The sequence below is a fragment of the Rhamphochromis sp. 'chilingali' genome (genome assembly GCF_963969265.1).
Source record: "Rhamphochromis sp. 'chilingali' genome assembly, chromosome: 5".
In the NCBI taxonomy this organism is placed as follows: Eukaryota; Metazoa; Chordata; class Actinopteri; order Cichliformes; family Cichlidae; genus Rhamphochromis; species Rhamphochromis sp. 'chilingali'.
The window spans coordinates 7,772,355-7,789,742 of record NC_137932.1 but is presented as its reverse complement, the minus strand read 5'-3'; the positions used below and the strand labels follow the sequence as shown (position 1 = coordinate 7,789,742).

The following is a 17,388-nucleotide window of genomic DNA, read 5'->3' as shown; positions in this document are numbered from 1 at the left end:
TGATTATGATAACCCGAAAGTATGATGTTGTCTTGTTTCATTGTCCAAAAGTCATTGTCTGCTTAGCTGTTTGCGCCAGCTTCCTCTGCAGTTAATTAAGAGCTGAGAAATAACACCAGGGAGTCTCCAAGCAATTAGTGGTCTAAGGAGAAAGAAAAAGGCTGATCATATATAATATAATAATAATATTTTTTCAGTTCCCTTTAGGTGATTTGTTGACATATAGACACACCTTTCTTGTCTCTTACCATAGTTCCAATTCCTCCTCCACCACATCTTTGGCCAGTAACTCCCCAAAGATGGGCGCTAGTGATTGGGCCGTTTCTCAGGCCTCAAGACTCAAGTACCGTCAGCAGTTCAACACACTAGACAAGCTCATGACCGGCTACTTATCAGGTAAGTCCTGTGCACACACAAACATACGCGCATGAATTTAAACAAACATGAAATTCTCAGGACCACTAGGCTCCACATGAGTGCTCCTGTCAGAGTTTAAAAGCGAACAATTTAGGGTCAGTTTCACTTTGCACACATGCACTCCCGTTCTCCTGTAATTGCTCTTAACTGCACTTAACAGAACTTGGAAAGCACACAAACGTATTCACTGTAAGAGTTCACGTTGCTGTTCTGATCTGATCTACGTGTTACTTTGCAGGACCTCAGGTTAGAAATGCACTGATGGCATCAAATCTGACGCAGACTCAGTTAGCTACCATCTGGTGAGTGTAATGTGTGTATGTTTGTGTATGTTCTTGCCTATCTATCGTAGTGAGGACCAGTGACAGTTTATGACCATTGAAGTAAGGACATTTTGGTAAAGTGAGGACCCTTTTGCCGCTTTCCCCTATTTTTTTCAAGACCTCAAAGTCTGTGAAGTCTGTTTTAGGTTAAAGGTTAGAATTTGCTAATTTTACCCGTAAACTAGAGTTAAGAGGAGAGTTTACTTAAGTAAAAGCATGGAACTATATTAAGTGAAATACTGTGTACCACTCTTTAATGGTCAGATAATTGATTATGTGCTTCAATAATAAAATTGAGCTCTGCAGACAACGTAAATACCAACGCTGACTGTGTTAAAAGAGTTTAACCACTTATAAAGTTGGCTTTGAAGCATTTCTAATTTGACTATACAGTACTGTGCAAAAATCTCAAGCCATCCCTCATTTCATTATACTGTTAGGAAATGGGAAATAGGTGCAAACATAAATTCTGTATATGAGGCAAAAGCAGAGTTTGTACAGTTTGAGCAAGTTTAAAAGTCAATATTTGATATGTGTTTATTCTACAACACGTTCCTTAGGCAAGCAATCTTCCAGACTTCTTGAAGGAAATTCAAGGAATCAGGATGCTGGCTGCCTGTTCGCTGTCAGTTTGACACAGGTTGCTGGTAACAAAGTGCCTAAACAGACAATTTGCTAAGTTTTATGTTATGCGTACACCCAACACTAGTTTATCCCTTGAGCGAGTACACCTCTTTCATGCTTGAATAATTCATAGGTCAGAGTTAAGTGGCTTAAAAAACAACAGCAACAACAAAAAAATTAGTCTGAAAATGGCTAATACATGGATTAGACTGAAAATGAGGTCAAAAGTAGCCAACTTCTAAAGAAACAGACTTTCAGAAAGCCTGGAGAACTAGTGCTCAAAACCACTTTAAAATATAGAGGAAAGTCTGGCTCCTTGGCAGCAAAATATAAAGAAATGAAGGGTGACTCACGACTTTTGCATCGTACTGTATTTTATTGGAACTGTGAGCCACAAAAGGAGCAAATAACACATTTGAAGTAATAAGACTCAGTAGTATTTTATAAACGTTATAGCTGTAATATCTGACAGTACTAAGAACATTACTTATTATCTGAAACCATTTGTTTGCAGTGATGATCCCCTCATTCTCCTCCGCTTTATCAGCTGATGAATGTCTGTGAGCCCAGTACTCTTGATTTATATCCCAAGTTTCCTTCCACTACTGTCCCAATGCCAGAAACAGCAGAAGGATGCTTGCAGTGAAAAATCTCTAACTTCATTATCTTCTCACCATGATGTTCTTATTGACACACAGCACTGTGTGATTTGTCTGTAGGACCTTGGCAGATGTGGATAAGGATGGCCAGCTGCAGGCTGATGAGTTCATTCTGGCCATGCACCTGGTGGACATGGCTAAGACGGGCCGCCCTCTACCACTCACTCTGCCACAAGACCTAGTACCACCCTCTCTGAGGTAACACAGAGATTCATTTACAATTTTTTTAAAAAATTAACCAAATAGATAAATGAACAAATGTTCTTTTTGCTTTTGTTACAGAGGAGGAATTAAATCCAATGAGCTTGTTAATGGAACAGGGCCCTACATAACTCCCTGTTTAATAGACACAGCAGAGATAGAACCTGCTCAAAAGAACAAGAGCAGCGGTATGGCTTTGTGAATTCTGCATGTTTTGTTCCATTGGACGTCCTCTGTCTTACTTTGTAATACACCTATTTCTTTCCCCTCCTCTTAGTGTCCTTTGAGGACAAGCTGAAGGAGAACTTTGCAAAGGGAAGCGCAGAGCTGGAGAAGCGACGTCTAGCTCTTGAGGAGCAGCAGAAGAAGGAGAAGGAGAAGAGAGAGAGGGAGGAGAGAGAGGCTCAAGAACGGAGGGAGAGGGAGGCCAGGGAGCTGGAGAACCGGAGGAGGCTGGAGGAGGAGAGGCGGCTGGAGAGGCAGAGAGAAATGGAGCGACAAAGGGAAGAGGAGAGGCTGAGAGAGCTGGAGAGGAAGGAGGTGAGTGCCGGAGCAGTCGGGTGATGCTGTCTGGGATCGATGGTCTTCTCTGATAACCTTCTGTCTTCATACTTCCAGGCAGCGAAGCAGGAGATGGAGCGCCAGCGGAGGGACGAGTGGGAGCGTGCGAAAAGAGAGGAGCTGGGCAGGAAGAAAGAGGGGGAGCAAGAGGAGATCTCTCGACTAAGGGCGAAAAAGAAGAGTCTGGAGTTGGAGCTAGAGGCTGTGGTGAGGCTACATTAACACTTATAAATATTCACACCTACAATTCACAGTGCTAATCAAAGCATGGGTGCACCATGATATCATTTACCTGGTCTCACAGGGGAACATGCACAAGCAGATCTCAGACCGTCTCCGCGACGCTCAGAGCAAGAGGCGGATTCAGAAGGCTGAGCTGGACCTCGTCAATCAGAAGAGGGACACCCGCGTTGCAGAGATTAACGCGCTTCAGCTCGAGTTTGAGGTTAACAGAAATGTTTCTCTCGGTTTTCTGCCCTGTCAGTTTTCTGCATGTGTGTTTTTACGCGCTCTCCTCTCGGTTGGTCGCAGGAGTGGCAGAGGAAGCTCTCACAGCTGGTTCCAGAACAACAGAGACTGTGTGAGAAGCTGCAAAACATCAGCCTCAACAAACTCCCGTGTGGGTGACAAATGCCTCCTCTCACGTCACACAGATTAGTCACTGGCCGCTGGTCTGACATGTCTCTGACCTTTGATCTTTGTAGCTGTGACTTTGACCTCCCTGACCGGGACTGTGACGGAGAAGACTGTAAACTGCCGGAGGCTGAAGGACCAGCTTGACATCCTGGAAAGGGAAACGACAGACAAACTGACGCAGATGGAGCAGTACAATAAGGAGCTTAAGGTCAGTGTTTGGTTCAGGCCACTACAGACTCATTCAGACCAAAGTTGTAGGGGGAAAAAAAGAACATAGCCTCTGATATCACCCATAAATTGTAGGAGGCACTTTATATTCTGTATTTGTACCGAGACGTGTATGTAGCACACTAAGCTGCCTCCCTTGGCAGTTCTTTAAAATCATTCATCACAATCTGAAACTATTTCTTCATGAAACTAACTTTAAGGCTAAAGTTGGGTTTTTCATACCCCGACTTTATTTAGCGTCAACATATTTTGCAAGAGAAGTTTCATAGTAGTGAATATAATCGTGCAGCAAAATTGCTTTAAGATGGATTGCACTGATGTTAAATGAAGCAAAAGCATACTGTTGTTTTTGTCCCACAGCTCTGGCTTGATATTAAATAGCACAAAAACAGGGCGTTTTCAACTTGCTGTGAAATCTTGTTCAACTGGTCACAATAGCTCTAGAGTTTCACCCCTTGGGCAATGGAAACTTAAACTATTTTTGCACACATACAGTCTCTGAAGTCTACGTTTGTCATCAAACAGCCTGATCATTTGATAGCTGTGAATGACGTCCTCTCAGAGTCTTATCATCAGTCTGATGTTAATAACTGGAGCACTAAAACACCTGCTCTCCCTTTCTCTTGGTCTCTGTCTCTTGGTTTGTTTATTTCTTAAGCAGCTTTTAAAGCTTTTAACCCCTGGCCTCTTCTCTTTCTCTTGTCTTCTTCTTCTCCCTGCTACCTGGATGTGTCTTCTTACTTTTTATTTTTGTTGTCTCTGCCTGTTCCTTTGTGACACACTTTTCTTCTTTGCTCTCCTCACCCATCGTCTAAACATTTTGTCTCCCTCCATCGTCACACTGTTATTTCCATAGCTCGGAGATATGGACGACTGTGTCCTCCGAGGCCTTCTGTCTCTGCTGGCCTGCCTCAGCCAGCTCTTCCTTCTCATCAAGGTTAACCCTCTTTCTCTGTCGCTTTATTTCCCACTCTGTACATTCCCCCCCCCCCCCCCCCCCCCCCCCCCCCCCCCTTCAAGCAACAATCTTAAATCTCCTTTCCTTTGCATCCCGCAATGATTTGATCTGCTCGTTCATCTTTTCCTGCTCTTTTGAATTATTTTTAAATGGAGGTTTTTGTTGGTACCATGCCTTCTTCCTTCGCTGTTGTTTCTCTCTGTGGGATTTTTTCTAGTCTGTGTTTTCTGTGTAAACAGGATGCACTCCGAGGGTAAAACGCACGCACACAGAATGTCTAACCTGCACAACTTCTGTGTTAGAAAGAAAAAAAATATACACATACACATACAGCATGCCTGCGTGTTTCTGTGAATGTTGCTGCTGTTTATGAGAAATCATAAATGGCAAAACAATGTTCATCTTGTCATGCTAAGTGCATCGTGTGGAGAAGCTGTTGTGTTGTGGTTCTTTCAGACTTTTAAGGCTGATAAGAACAAAGGTCTTAGACAGATATTTACATGTCTCCTTGCGTTGCACATTCTGTGACGGCATCAGGAGCTGAGGGAGAAGCAGGTGAGGCAGCAGGCTGTTCTGGACGACCTGCACAGAGTCAAAGAGGAGAAATTGAGGGAGCTCCAGAGACGCCGCGAGGAGGAGGAGAGAGAAAGGAGGAGGAGAGAGGAAGAAGAAGAGGCGGCCAGGTGAATCTCAGGGTTTGTCTGTATTACTCTTGCTTAGACATAATGTGGCTTTATTAAGCTGCATTTACTTCCCACAGACAGGCAAAGCTGGAGCAAGAAAAGAGAGAGCAGGAGCGGAGGGAACAAGAGAAGAGGGAGAGAGAGGAAGAGGAGGCACGGCAGAGGAGGCTTCTGGAGGAGCAGAGGGCCAGACAGAGGGAAGAGGAAGAGAGAGAGGCCCAGGCTCGCCACCGGGCAGCCCAGGAGAAAGCACAAGAAGAGGAGAGAAGAAGGAGAGAGGAGGAGGCAGAGGCGGAGAAGAAGAGGAGGGAGGCCGAGGAGGAGAAGAGACTGAAAGAGGTTGAGGAGGAGAAGAGGAGGAAAGAAGAGCAGGAAATGGGGCAGCAGTTGGCACCCAAGCTAACCACCTACAGAGCCCTGTACTCCTTTGTTGCTCGCAACGCAGATGAGCTGAGTGTAGACGCAGACTGTCTCATAGAGGTACGAAGCACACACCCGCGCTGCAAACACACAGGATATTCGTCTTTTTAAAATGTATTTAATATGTATTACTCAAAATATTGTTGCTTTTGATTATCAATTAGTTTTTGTGGGACCTGATCTGTTGGCTTTTTAGGCTCAGTGTCAGACTCGTTAGATAATTCCATTACAGTCCATTTAAAAAAATGCACCAAATGGCAGCAACACCACAAGCACGGTCCAGTTCAGTGGCTCGATTTATCAAAGGTGACACAGCGGTCAAGTACAGCTGCCAGCGTTGGCACATTTGCCACGATTCCAAATTGTCAGCATGTCAATTCCTGTTCTAGAATACGAGGTTAACTCAGCTTCAAGCTGTGATTTCTTTTGCTATTTTTTGGGCTTTTTGTTGGCCTACTTTTTGGAATAAGAAATACAGAAAGAGTTTCACCCTTGGCTTGGTTAATAATCCATCCATTGGCTTATCCAGCCAGACCCTGTCCCAGCTGTTAGAGGGCAAGAGGCAGGGTACGCCCTAGAAACGTCACCAATCTGTCACAGGACTAACACAGAAACACAGAGAGGCTAACAAGCATTCACACTTACAGTCAGTTGAGATTCACCAGTTAACCTAATCCCACTCATGTCTTTGGACTGTGGGAGGAAGGCAGACTAACCACAGTCACCATGCAGACACCACACAGAAAGGTCCCAGGCTGTATTCAAACACAGGACCTTCTCACAGTGAGGCAGCAGCACTAACCACTGCACCCCTGGTTAAAAATCTATAATTATATTTTGATTTTAAGTAATCACTGATGGAGTTAAAGTTCAATCAATTATCCCCGTTATCCCCGTTTCCTCAAGGAGCATCAATTCTGAAAGTGTTAGAATTAAGGACTGATCACAAAACGTTTATCTTGATCCCCTCGCTGCGAATGACTGACTGCAAGTGAACTGTGTTTTCCGTGATGCAGGTGGATGAGCACACGGTCGGTGAGCCTGGCTGGTTGTGCGGAAGTTACCGCGGAAACAGGGGCTGGTTCCCCCAGAGTTACGCTGAGAAATGTCTGACCCCTGCCTCGACTCAAAGTGGTCCCACTTCACCTGGAAAAATGTCCTGTCTGCCACCACCACTAAACACAAGGTAACATGAAACAGGAGGAGCAGATTGAGATTGTTTCTAGGCTTTTAGCTCCTCTGCACTAAAGATAGAACTGTCTGGGTCTTTTTTTTTTTCTGCTGACTGAAAGTCTGTAACAGCCACCTAGGTCGTTGTAATTTATGCCATAGCACTGTCAGGTTGTTTTTATTCTTTTCTTGGATCCTCCCCTAATGGTTTGTCCCTCTTGTTTTACCCAGACACCCCGATGTGGTGGAAAAAGGTGACAGCCCTCTTCCTGTCCAATCTGATGCTTCACAGGTAGAGCCTGACTGTTGTTTACTTTTATTTCCTGGCTAGATGACTCCTTATTCTTTATAATGAGCAGGTAAACTTTACTGTGACCTACTTCAGCAGCAAAAATGAAGCCCTGTTTCATTTTTGCCTTTGTTTAAAAAGGTCTTTAGTTTTCCAGTTTAGCATGTTAGCAAGATACAGTTAGATCCATAATTTGTGAGACAGTTTTTATAGTTTTTGCTCTGTATGTGAAATGCAGACTTTCAGCTTGAATTCAAAAGCTTCAAAAAGAAAATAATTTGCATGAGCTGTTTGGGGAATTGCAGACTTTTTGTATACCGACCCATTTTCTCAATAAGCGGACAGTTGACTGGCAAGCAGTTTCATGGCCAGGTGAGGTCTTTTCTCTTGCTATTTCAAGACAAATGAAGCAGAGAATAACAGATAAAGTTGATTCAGTTCAGATTTTATCAGTTTGCATTGCAATTACATATACAAGTTAAATATAAGGTCCAAAAAGCAAGTCAGAGCAGGTTGGGGAAGCCATCATTTGGCTGAAAAAGTCAGCTCATGATCCTCTGCATACCACATTGTCTGTCAAACATAGGGGAAGCAATGTTATAGCATGGGTGTGTTTGCCAGTGAAACTGGGTCACTAGTGTTTATTGATGGTGTGACTGCTGATAAATGTAGCAGGATGAATTCTGAAGTGTACAGGGCTGTACTGTCTGCTCAGATTCAGTCATATGTTGTAAAACCAATCAGGTGGCAGTTTACGGGGCAAATGGATAATGACCCAAAGCATACTGCAAAAACAACCCAGAGCATGCTTTTCAGTTACTGAAGACAAAACTGAAGGCAAATAAGCAGTAGCTGATGGTGGCTGCAGCAAAGGCCCAGCAGACTATATAGAGGGAGGAAACATGATGTTTTTACAAGTATTAAAACGATCTTTAAATTTAAAATGGTGTTAGTTTGTAGGGGAGTGGGTATTAAAAATGGCTGTAGTTTGTCAACAGTTTGGGCAAAATATTCGTAAAACCCCTCGAATTAAAGCCGAAAGCCTGCACTTCAGTCATGTATTAATTGTTTCATTTAAAATCCCTGTTCTGGTGTGCAAAGGTAAAACTATAAAATGTGTCTTTATCCAACAAATTATGGACTTACCTGTAACACCGGCCAATTACCAGTAAGCTCAAAGTGCAATTTAAGCTTATGGGGCACGGTAATATTTCTTAATAAGTATCTGGTACTAAATTACAGTATTGGATAAATCAAAAGGTTGATGCAATGGTTGTTATAGTTTTAAAAAACTGTCACAGTCCTGGGTCTGCAGCCCAGTGTTTTGTGTGTTCGGTTTAAGTTTTATTCTGGGAATTGTGGTTTTCTGTTTTGCATTTCCTGTTTTACTTTGGAGAGTCCCCCGTCTGGTGTTCAGTGTTTTGGGTTATGCTTTCCCGTTGTCTTGTCTAATTAGGTTCAGCTGTGTCTCCCTCCTGTGTGCCATTTCCTTGTTACCTTGTGTGTATATTTAGTGTGTGGTTCTTCGTCGGAGGGTCTGCGTATCATTCTGTAGCTGTCCCCAGTTTAGGTTTTGGTAGTGGTTTTGTAGTAATTCTTACAGCCACAATAAAGGCTCATTTTAAGTTTGAACACTCTCTCCTGCATCGTTGTCTGCGCCTGGATCCACACCTCTCAATCTCCACACAAAAACAGGAGTCACCATGGTGGTTGTAGATTGACCTCACAAGGGCACGTCCGCCCTGTAGTTGCTGGTTGATTCAACCAAAAGAGCACATTCACTTCATGGCTAAAAGTTATCACTCTGTTACTGAAAAAGGTTCATGAGATCATTTAATCTTCATGTTTCCCTTCTTAGTTCATCTGTGTTATTATAGTAGTGTATATCTAGACTGTGGCATGATCAGAAATAGGTCTGCTGACATCAACACACATCTTCAGAAACAGCACAGCTGTATATTTATAGCTTTTCTCCAATGGGAGTTCTTCTCTCTGACTCTCTGTGGGTCACACACATTTACAGATGTCTGATGACATCAGTGTTGGCAGCTCTAGCGTTTGTAGGTCATGTCCCATGGTCCAAAGGTGAAATTAGCTGTGTTGCAAGTCCAGGGGAGGGGAGCGTCTAGTGATTGATTTCTTAGATGTACCCATGGTGACAGATCGCTGTTTCTTTGATCACGCTCCTCAGTCCTCCGTTCCTCTGCTCGCTCGGGCCCTCTCGCCATGGTCAGCCACTTCAGAAACCCACCTCAGCCTTTCAGGCGGTTCGGCGACAGACGTCATCACCACACTGCTCAGCTTCTCGCAGGGAGACATCATCAGCGTGCTGCAGCAGAGGGAAGATTGGTGGCTGGGGCAGATCAACGGGATGCAGGGATGGTTCCCCAAAAGTTACGTCGCTTTGGAGACGGCTGGCAATACAGAGTAAGAAGACGCACATCCCTTTTGTGTAAAACCTTTAACAACTGAAAGACTTGCTTCACCATGTGTTTTTCCCATCATAGTGTGGATGCGTTGGACACATCTGATTCAGTTCAACTAGAAGGTAAGAGCAGTTTATCTGTGGAAAATAAGGTCTAGTTAAAGTCAGCGAAGGTTTCCTAACTGGTACTATTGTTGTCCTTACCAGAATACGTGGCCTTGTATACATATGAGAGCCCAGAGGTGGGGGACTTGACGTTTGTCGAGGGGGATGTTGTTTTGGTGTTGGAAAAAGAAGGAGAGTGGTGGCGAGGATGCGTTGGGGACCAGACAGGGCTCTTTCCCTCCAACTATGTCCGACCTGTAGAACTGCCAGAGGTGAGTCAAGCTGAGTTAATGTGGAAAAAAAATTGCCAAATTAAATTATTACTTTATTTCTGCTTTACATTTCATTTGTTAACTTTAGGCATCAAGACCTGGAGGTCCAACCAAGAAACCTGGTGAGAATGAACGCACAGGCGGACACTCAGTCGGTGTTTGATGACTCATTCTGTTATTCTCTTGACATTTAAATGATCGAAATTCACTGTTGGCTTTTTCTGGTTGGTCAACAGAGGTTGCGCAGGCAGTCACCACCACTGGGGCCTCAACGATGCATCAGCTTCGCCTGTCTCCGGGGCAACTGATCGTGGTGCTGGCCAAGAACTCCACCGGCTGGTGGCTCGGGGAACTGCAAGTAAGCTATACTAAAAGCTATACTTTTTTCATTTTTCTTTTTTAAAGAGCCATGGATAAATTGAAACTGTTAACATCAGAAAAATTACGATTTCAGCTAGAAATTTTTACTTTGGCTGCAAGTGCAGAAGGTCAATCGCACCGCCGAGCGCCGTGTAAGCACAATTAATGAGTCATTATTCTCCTAAATCCACCTCCCGGTTGCAAATGACACATTTCTGCCTCTCTGTGAAAGGAATTTAGAACATTATAATGTGACACCTACTGGATTATATGGCGACGAGAATGAAAAGCTTTATTAACAAAAGGTCATTGAAAACTTGTTGCCATTAGACGCGAAGCAGAATGATTGTGGAGGAAATTACAGTGCAGATATGTGGATATTTCCTTAAATATTAAGGTGGTCCTGTAAGGAAAAAACGCCTGAAATTTGTTTAGTCTTTTTAGTGAGAGTAAATTGAACTTTTGGTTTTGGATAGACAGACAAAATGAGCAAACAAAATGAAGACATTATCACTATGGATGTTTTAATAAACTAGTTAATCAGTCAAATGGCAAAAAGCAATCAACAAATTAAGGTATAGTAGTAGTATTTATTTATTGTCATTGTCACAATGAAATTGCGTTTGGAGCTTCCATACAACCCAAAAAAAGAAGAAAATAATAAATACCCCTTAAAACCCAAGTGTACATATTTAACCCAGTGTGACTCCAATGCAATAAGACAATCCTTAGCAGTAATGTTCGTAGAAATTCAGACAAAGACCTGAGAAACATGACAGAAATACAACAATGCAACCCATTCAATATAACAGTGCTGTCGTCTACAAAGGTCATCAAAGTGAAGGGTCATCTCTCTCTGCATGTTTTCGTGCTGAGGCTGCAGCTGTAGTTTGAGTTGAAGCTCAGAGTGCGACAGCAGAAGTCATATTTGCTGTTAGTACGTTCAGACAATAAGTCAATATGAGTAAGAGTGTCCGAGAACAGAGGGTTTCCACAGCTTTGTCAATCTGTGCATTACCCTCAGCAGCTTGCAGCTTGCATTACTGCGGCTGTTTCAGAGACTTCAGCTGAGCTTTAGTTTAATTTATAGAGTGAATGTACATTCCCATCATGAGAGAGCGTTCTCAAGGTTCAAAACTCTGCCTGTCAAAAAAATCAATTCATCAATTAATGTTTCGATTTAGGATTCAGAAACGATCCAGCAGAAGATTGGTTCACTCTCACTGGCTCTTCTCTCCCCTCCAGGCTCGGGGGAAAAAGCGGCAGCGAGGCTGGTTTCATTCCTCTCACGTTAAGCTCCTGGGTCCCTCCAGTAGCAAGTCTTCCCCCTCTCCTCTGCCAGGTGAATGCTGACACACGGCAAACACAGCATTTGATTTACTATAACTGATCTTGTTTAAGTCAGGTTTGTATTTACATTTTTAAATCTGTATATTTAGCTGAGAGATGCAGGTCGAAATTACTTGAACAACCACGACAGTAACTGCTGGAAAGCTTTTATGTCTATGACTTTGAAACTAATTTGGTAAAAATGCTCATTAATCATAAATTCCTGTCTCAAATTTCAGCTGACAGAACATAATCTTTCAGTGTCATTTCTGTTATTTAGTCATTTACAATGGAGCACCCTCTGCTTATTCTGTCATGCTGATATTTAGCAGACACAGACTTTACCATGGTTCCTCTCTCAGCCTGCAAACATTCAGCATTTAGCACTGATCATAGAAGCAGCAGAAGCAGATGGCGATGTTTTTAGTTTTAGGAGTCCACACAATGAATCCCCAACAGCAACTCAAAAATGAATGCAGTGACGTGGAATTACACACAAGTGCAAATATGTTTACATGAGATGTGCCCAGGTAGTGCAAATAGACTAGGCAGTATTTGCCATTAATTATATCAATAGCATTTAGGAGAAATGAGTCACAGACAATTTTAGTCCTCCAGACAGATGCCTGCCAATGACAGCTTGCAAGCTTTAGCTCAAACAGGCTACGCAGCTAGTGTTCCTGGCAGTGCCATATAGCATTCTAGGGCTCTGCCTTAAAAATGACCAAAATCCAGCACGAACTCCTCTTGAGGTGACTGTTGGGACTGGCCTGTGGCTAAATATGCTAAATAAATAATAAATAAATAGTAATTGAGAGGAAAGTGTTTGTGCTTGTGTTTGCCATGCAGATGCTGGTGCATGTCCGTGCATGAATGTCTGTGGCTAAATAAATAAATATGCAGAAATAAAATGGTAGAATGAGCCAAAATAAAGGTTGTTGAACCTCTCAGCCGTAAAAGGCTGATGGGGTGTTGTTGTCGCCCGGCCGGGTGGGCAGCGTGAATACTCAAGTTTGTGAATGCAAGAACTCGAGAACAAGGTAACGTAGGATTTTAAAATTCAGATCATAGATGCATCTACTAGAAATCTCAGTGACCTCAAGGTCAAGATAAGAGGTCAAATTTTCTAAAAGACCACAGAGGATTTTCAAATTGATACCACAGAGGTGCATCTACTATGAGGCTGAGGCTTAAGACTGGAGGCTGCCAGTATTTTTAAATGTTTGGTGCCCAAGGGAAACCATTTCACTATTTTCACCTACTTTTAATGTCATCTTGGTCTCTTTAAGGCTTTCTTAGTTCTGTTTTTATACATTGGCCCTCATTGGGTCATTCTACAAATCTACAGCAACAGATTAAGCTTCATATGTCAACTCTGTTCCCTCAGTATGCCAAGTTATTGCAATGTATGACTACACGGCTGCCAATCAGGACGAGCTGAGTTTCTCCAAGGGTCAGCTGATCAACATCCTCGACAAGACCAACCCCGACTGGTGGAAAGGAGAAGCCAACGGGGTAACAGGGTTGCTGCCCACCAATTATGTCAAGATGACAACAGAATCAGACCCCAGCCAGCAATGTAAGTAAAACTTTAATCCTCTTACTGATGGACTGTTTTTTTTTTTTTCTAAATAAAAAATAATAAGACAGTTAGCACACATGGAAACTGATAAGTTGTGTTTATCAGCTGTAGAAACAAACAAAAATGTTGGTTGGCTTGGCTCACTCCAGGTACAGTAGATTCCTTATCCATGTCAGACCATGGAACCACTGATGGTAAGCCTCGAGTAGTTGGTTCAATCAATCATTGAGGAAATTGGTGAACATATAACCATTACACTTAAAAGGCTCATTCCCATAAAAAGCTTCTGAAATTGATTAATAGAAAATGTTAAATTTCTTCTCCACAAGGCAAAATGATTGGGCCTTTTAAGTATCCCGGACAACAACAACAATTTCAAATCATCAAAAGGAAAGTTTGACATTTTGGGCATGAAGCGTGATGGATACCTCTCTCATCGTATTGTTAGTTAATTTAATCCAGCCACGCTCTGGCTGCAGTTTTTATATTAAGCAGACTAATATGAGAGTGGTATTGATCTTCTAATTTAACTTGCAACCACAAAGTGAACAAAGCGTATATCCCACGAATGTCAAACTGTTCTTTTAAAACAGATGCCGCTGACAAATCACCCCGGGCAACAAAATAATAAAGAGCGAAAGCTGATCTGATTTCAAACTGACACATTTTTCATCATTTTGGTCACATTTCTGGAAACGGCAGCTTCGCTTTCCCTCTCTGAATGCAACACACGGGAAGGCGGTCATTTTCCTCACGCGTATCCCGCTCGCTGCTCATTCATACGTAGCTGCTGAGAAATTTTAAAAAGGCCGATTTCTTAATGAGAGGTGTGCGCCTGAATTAGTATGCACAGCTTGCGTGTTCTCCTCACAGCAGCAGCTGTTAACAAGCGTGAACACACGAGCTCTTTAATTAGGATGAACTTGTCGAAGCCACAGACACAAAACGCTCTGATATTCTAATTCCAGCGAAGGCGTTGTCACTCGCACGCCCGCCACACGTAAGGCCGGCGAAACAAGCTGCCGAAACAAGAGCGCGAGAAATCGCCGTCTGCAGCTGATACGATGAATAATAACATTTACATTTCCAGAAATGCATTATTAATGCGCCTGCATGTGAGTGTCCAGCATTAATATTAAAGCTATATTAACGTCTGCTGTCTCTCCATCTCTTCATCATCTCACTTCCCTCCCTTCCATTCCTCCACTTCATCTGTTTTTTCCCCTCCTTTTCTTCTGTAGGACAGTAACGCTGGCTTTCCTGTCTCTTCTTCCTCCTTTTCCTCCTCTTCCTCTTTCTCACCCCTTCTGTCTGAGCGATCCCGAATTGCCCTGTCGCAACAGGAAGCCCAGCCGCCAGCAAGAACGGCCCACCTCCGCACTTTCCACCTCACCCGTTTAGGACTCTGGTGTTCTGTGCTTCTCTGTTACAAACCCTGTTTTTTTTATTTGGTTTTTGTTTTTGGCGTCCTACCTTCTCAGCTTTAAATGTAAATTTATTTCACCGTACACCCCTTCCTCCTCTCCCCCCCTCGCTCTCTTCTCTCCCTTGTTTTCATTTCTGTTTCTTTAACTAATTAACCAAGGGAGCGAGGCAGAGGCAGCTAGACATGAGCTTTCAAAGCTTTTGTCCCCCGTGATACAAAAGTGTGGAAAGCGTAGTTTTGCTACAGATAAAAGGAAAATAAGAGTTTGATTACAAAAGTATGGAAAATAATATGTAAGAAGCATCGGTTTAGTTTTCTAAATTAAAGCTATAAGTTAGTATGATGCAGAGTATTCTAACAGGGTCACTCATTCTTGCACTAACAACATTGAAACCTTGCTAAAAATGGATCAATGTGAAGACTCGCTGTTGCTTAAATCACCGGTAACCTTGATTGCTGCTTGCTAACGCATCGCTTGAACTGCAACTGAGATGAAATTGATTGTGATTTTATTATTCGATGCTTATGCACTCTGCCATTTATTGACGCTTCCAAGTACTTAAAATGACACCCACCCTGTACTGAACTGTGATATCACCAGCAAATACATATTTAAAAAAAGAAAATAAAAAAACATGCAAACATTAGCATATCAAGAATAGTCTGAGAGAAACATCTACCACACTGCTGACATATAGGGTTATCATCAAAAGTTTAAATGCACTCATCATGGGCTAGAATGGTGCCGTAATTTTGAGGTTGCACAGCATACATCTTTAATGTCTTAAAAAGAAATGGTTTGAAATTATTTTAGATTTTCTCTAATCCACGTCGCTTTGCAAGTTGGACTTTGACCACACTGGTTGCCATCACCAAGCTTCTGGTGAAATTCTGGCTGGATATTTGAGCACTCTTCTTGGCAGGATTGGTAGTTCGTTTGAACTGGTTGGTTTCCTGGCACAGACCCGGCTTTCAAGCGTAGTCCACAAATTTTCAATTGGGTTGACATCAGGGCTTTGGGAAGGCCATTATTCATTCCAAAATCAGATTTGATGTGTGTTTGAGATCATTGTCCTGTAGACTAAAGTGTCCAACCATCTAGCTGCTGATTTGAGTTGAAGCTGAAGAATTTGGAGATTAGTCCTTCTTCACCATTGCATTCACTTTGTCCAGTGTACCAGTACAAGCGAAACAGCCCCAGAGCGTGATGCTACCACCGCCATGCTGAACAATTGGTACAGTGTTTTTAGGTTTGAAAGCCTCACCTTTATTCCTCCAAACATACCTTTTGCCATTGTAGTCAAATAGCTCAATCTTTGTCTTGCCTGACTTTTCTCCAGATGAAATTTGGCTTGTCCATGTGGGCAGCTGCAAATTTCAGTCAAGCTTAAAGATGTTGGTTTTGGACAAGGGGCTTCTTTCTGAGTAGGCACCCTGTCTCTGTCCATGGTGATATAAAACACACTATGGACACTGTGTTCCAATATTTTCTAGTTCATGTCAGGTTTGAGCCTTGGTGGTTTTTGGCTTGTTTTTGAAGATTCTAATTAATTTTCCTTTCATCTGAGGCCATGTCCACACTAATACATTTTTGTTTGAAAACGTATCTTTTTCTCTCTGTTTTGGCCTTCCGTCCACACTGAGACGGCATTTTCGGTCAAGGAAAACGCAGAGTTTTAAGAGCGCTCTCCAAAGCGGATACATTTGAAGACGCAGTTTTCGCGTCGCAGTGTGGATAACAAACCCAGAGCCTTTTCGAAAACGATGACACATTTTAGTCATGTGATGCAGTCATGTGAGTGTGTGAGCGGAGGGCATCACACAGCAGTTGTTTTGTGTGCTCTCAATTCTGACAGCCCTATTAAAGATTAATTCAGTTTGTACATGCTTCAGGTAGCTTTTCTTCAAATTCTTTGACTCTCAATCGCTTTTGCAACTTTGTACTTTTGTGTTACTCGCAGCAACAACTCCACCTCATTGTTAGTCCGTTTAAAAAAACTCGGTGCTTTTCCTCGACATTTTGCCGTGACGTTTCAAAGAGCCGGAAAGTAAATAAACGACAGACAGAAATAAGGCAGGTCGAATCGTCTTGCGTTTCACGCATGCGCAGTACTGGGACGTAAGCGTTTTCGGCCATTTCGATGTGGCTGAACAACTCTGTGAAAACGCATGAAAACGATAGTGTGGACGTGGAGCGTTTTCAGACGTATACGCCGTTCTCAAATTTATCCGAGCTAGTGTAGACGCAGCCTGAGGGTGACATCGTGGGTTTTGCCAAAGTAGTGGCAGTTGTTTAGTAATGACTCCAAGAAATCTTCCCAACTCGTGTAATTCTATAATTCTGCTTCTTATATCTTCTCTGAGTTCCTTGGACTTTCCCATTGTTCTGAGTATCCGTCAATCGAATGAGAGTTGTCAAACCTTTTTATGTTGGCAAAGAGAAACTACCAGTTGTAGTAGAAACTATCATGAGAGGTTAATAGGCCTCAGTCTTATCGAGTTAAAAGCTATTGTAGAACCTTGTTTGAGTCTGTGCATATATTTTTGACATTGTGTGGATTATAGAAGCTCCAAAATCAAGTCAAGCATTTAGAATCAGTTCTTGTTTTTTAAAGTTATTAAACATGTATGTTGTATAATTCTTCCACTGTGGAATTAATTATTAAAAGCCCCAAATTACCATGACATTCATGCTCGTGATGCGTGTATGTAAACTCCTG

At 42.6% G+C, this 17,388-nt stretch overlaps 1 protein-coding gene across 4 annotated transcripts in view; it reads left to right on the top strand.

The window, feature by feature from the left end:
* Positions 1 to 17,388, top strand: part of itsn2a (intersectin 2a) — a 46,640-nt gene that overhangs the window by 24,909 nt on the left and 4,343 nt on the right. For all 4 annotated transcript variants that reach the window (XM_080882941.1, XM_080882942.1, XM_080882943.1 and 1 more), the window contains exons 8-27: positions 254 to 396; positions 656 to 719; positions 2,084 to 2,221; positions 2,306 to 2,412; positions 2,502 to 2,764; positions 2,843 to 2,992; positions 3,090 to 3,230; positions 3,317 to 3,404; positions 3,490 to 3,629; positions 5,145 to 5,290; positions 5,368 to 5,770; positions 6,727 to 6,896; positions 7,112 to 7,172; positions 9,361 to 9,596; positions 9,677 to 9,717; positions 9,802 to 9,971; positions 10,060 to 10,093; positions 10,208 to 10,329; positions 11,577 to 11,673; positions 13,048 to 13,239. In XM_080882941.1, coding sequence (XP_080739067.1) covers positions 254 to 396; positions 656 to 719; positions 2,084 to 2,221; positions 2,306 to 2,412; positions 2,502 to 2,764; positions 2,843 to 2,992; positions 3,090 to 3,230; positions 3,317 to 3,404; positions 3,490 to 3,629; positions 5,145 to 5,290; positions 5,368 to 5,770; positions 6,727 to 6,896; positions 7,112 to 7,172; positions 9,361 to 9,596; positions 9,677 to 9,717; positions 9,802 to 9,971; positions 10,060 to 10,093; positions 10,208 to 10,329; positions 11,577 to 11,673; positions 13,048 to 13,239 — 2,906 coding nt within the window. The remainder of the gene's footprint in view (positions 1 to 253; positions 397 to 655; positions 720 to 2,083; positions 2,222 to 2,305; positions 2,413 to 2,501; positions 2,765 to 2,842; positions 2,993 to 3,089; positions 3,231 to 3,316; positions 3,405 to 3,489; positions 3,630 to 5,144; positions 5,291 to 5,367; positions 5,771 to 6,726; positions 6,897 to 7,111; positions 7,173 to 9,360; positions 9,597 to 9,676; positions 9,718 to 9,801; positions 9,972 to 10,059; positions 10,094 to 10,207; positions 10,330 to 11,576; positions 11,674 to 13,047; positions 13,240 to 17,388) is intronic.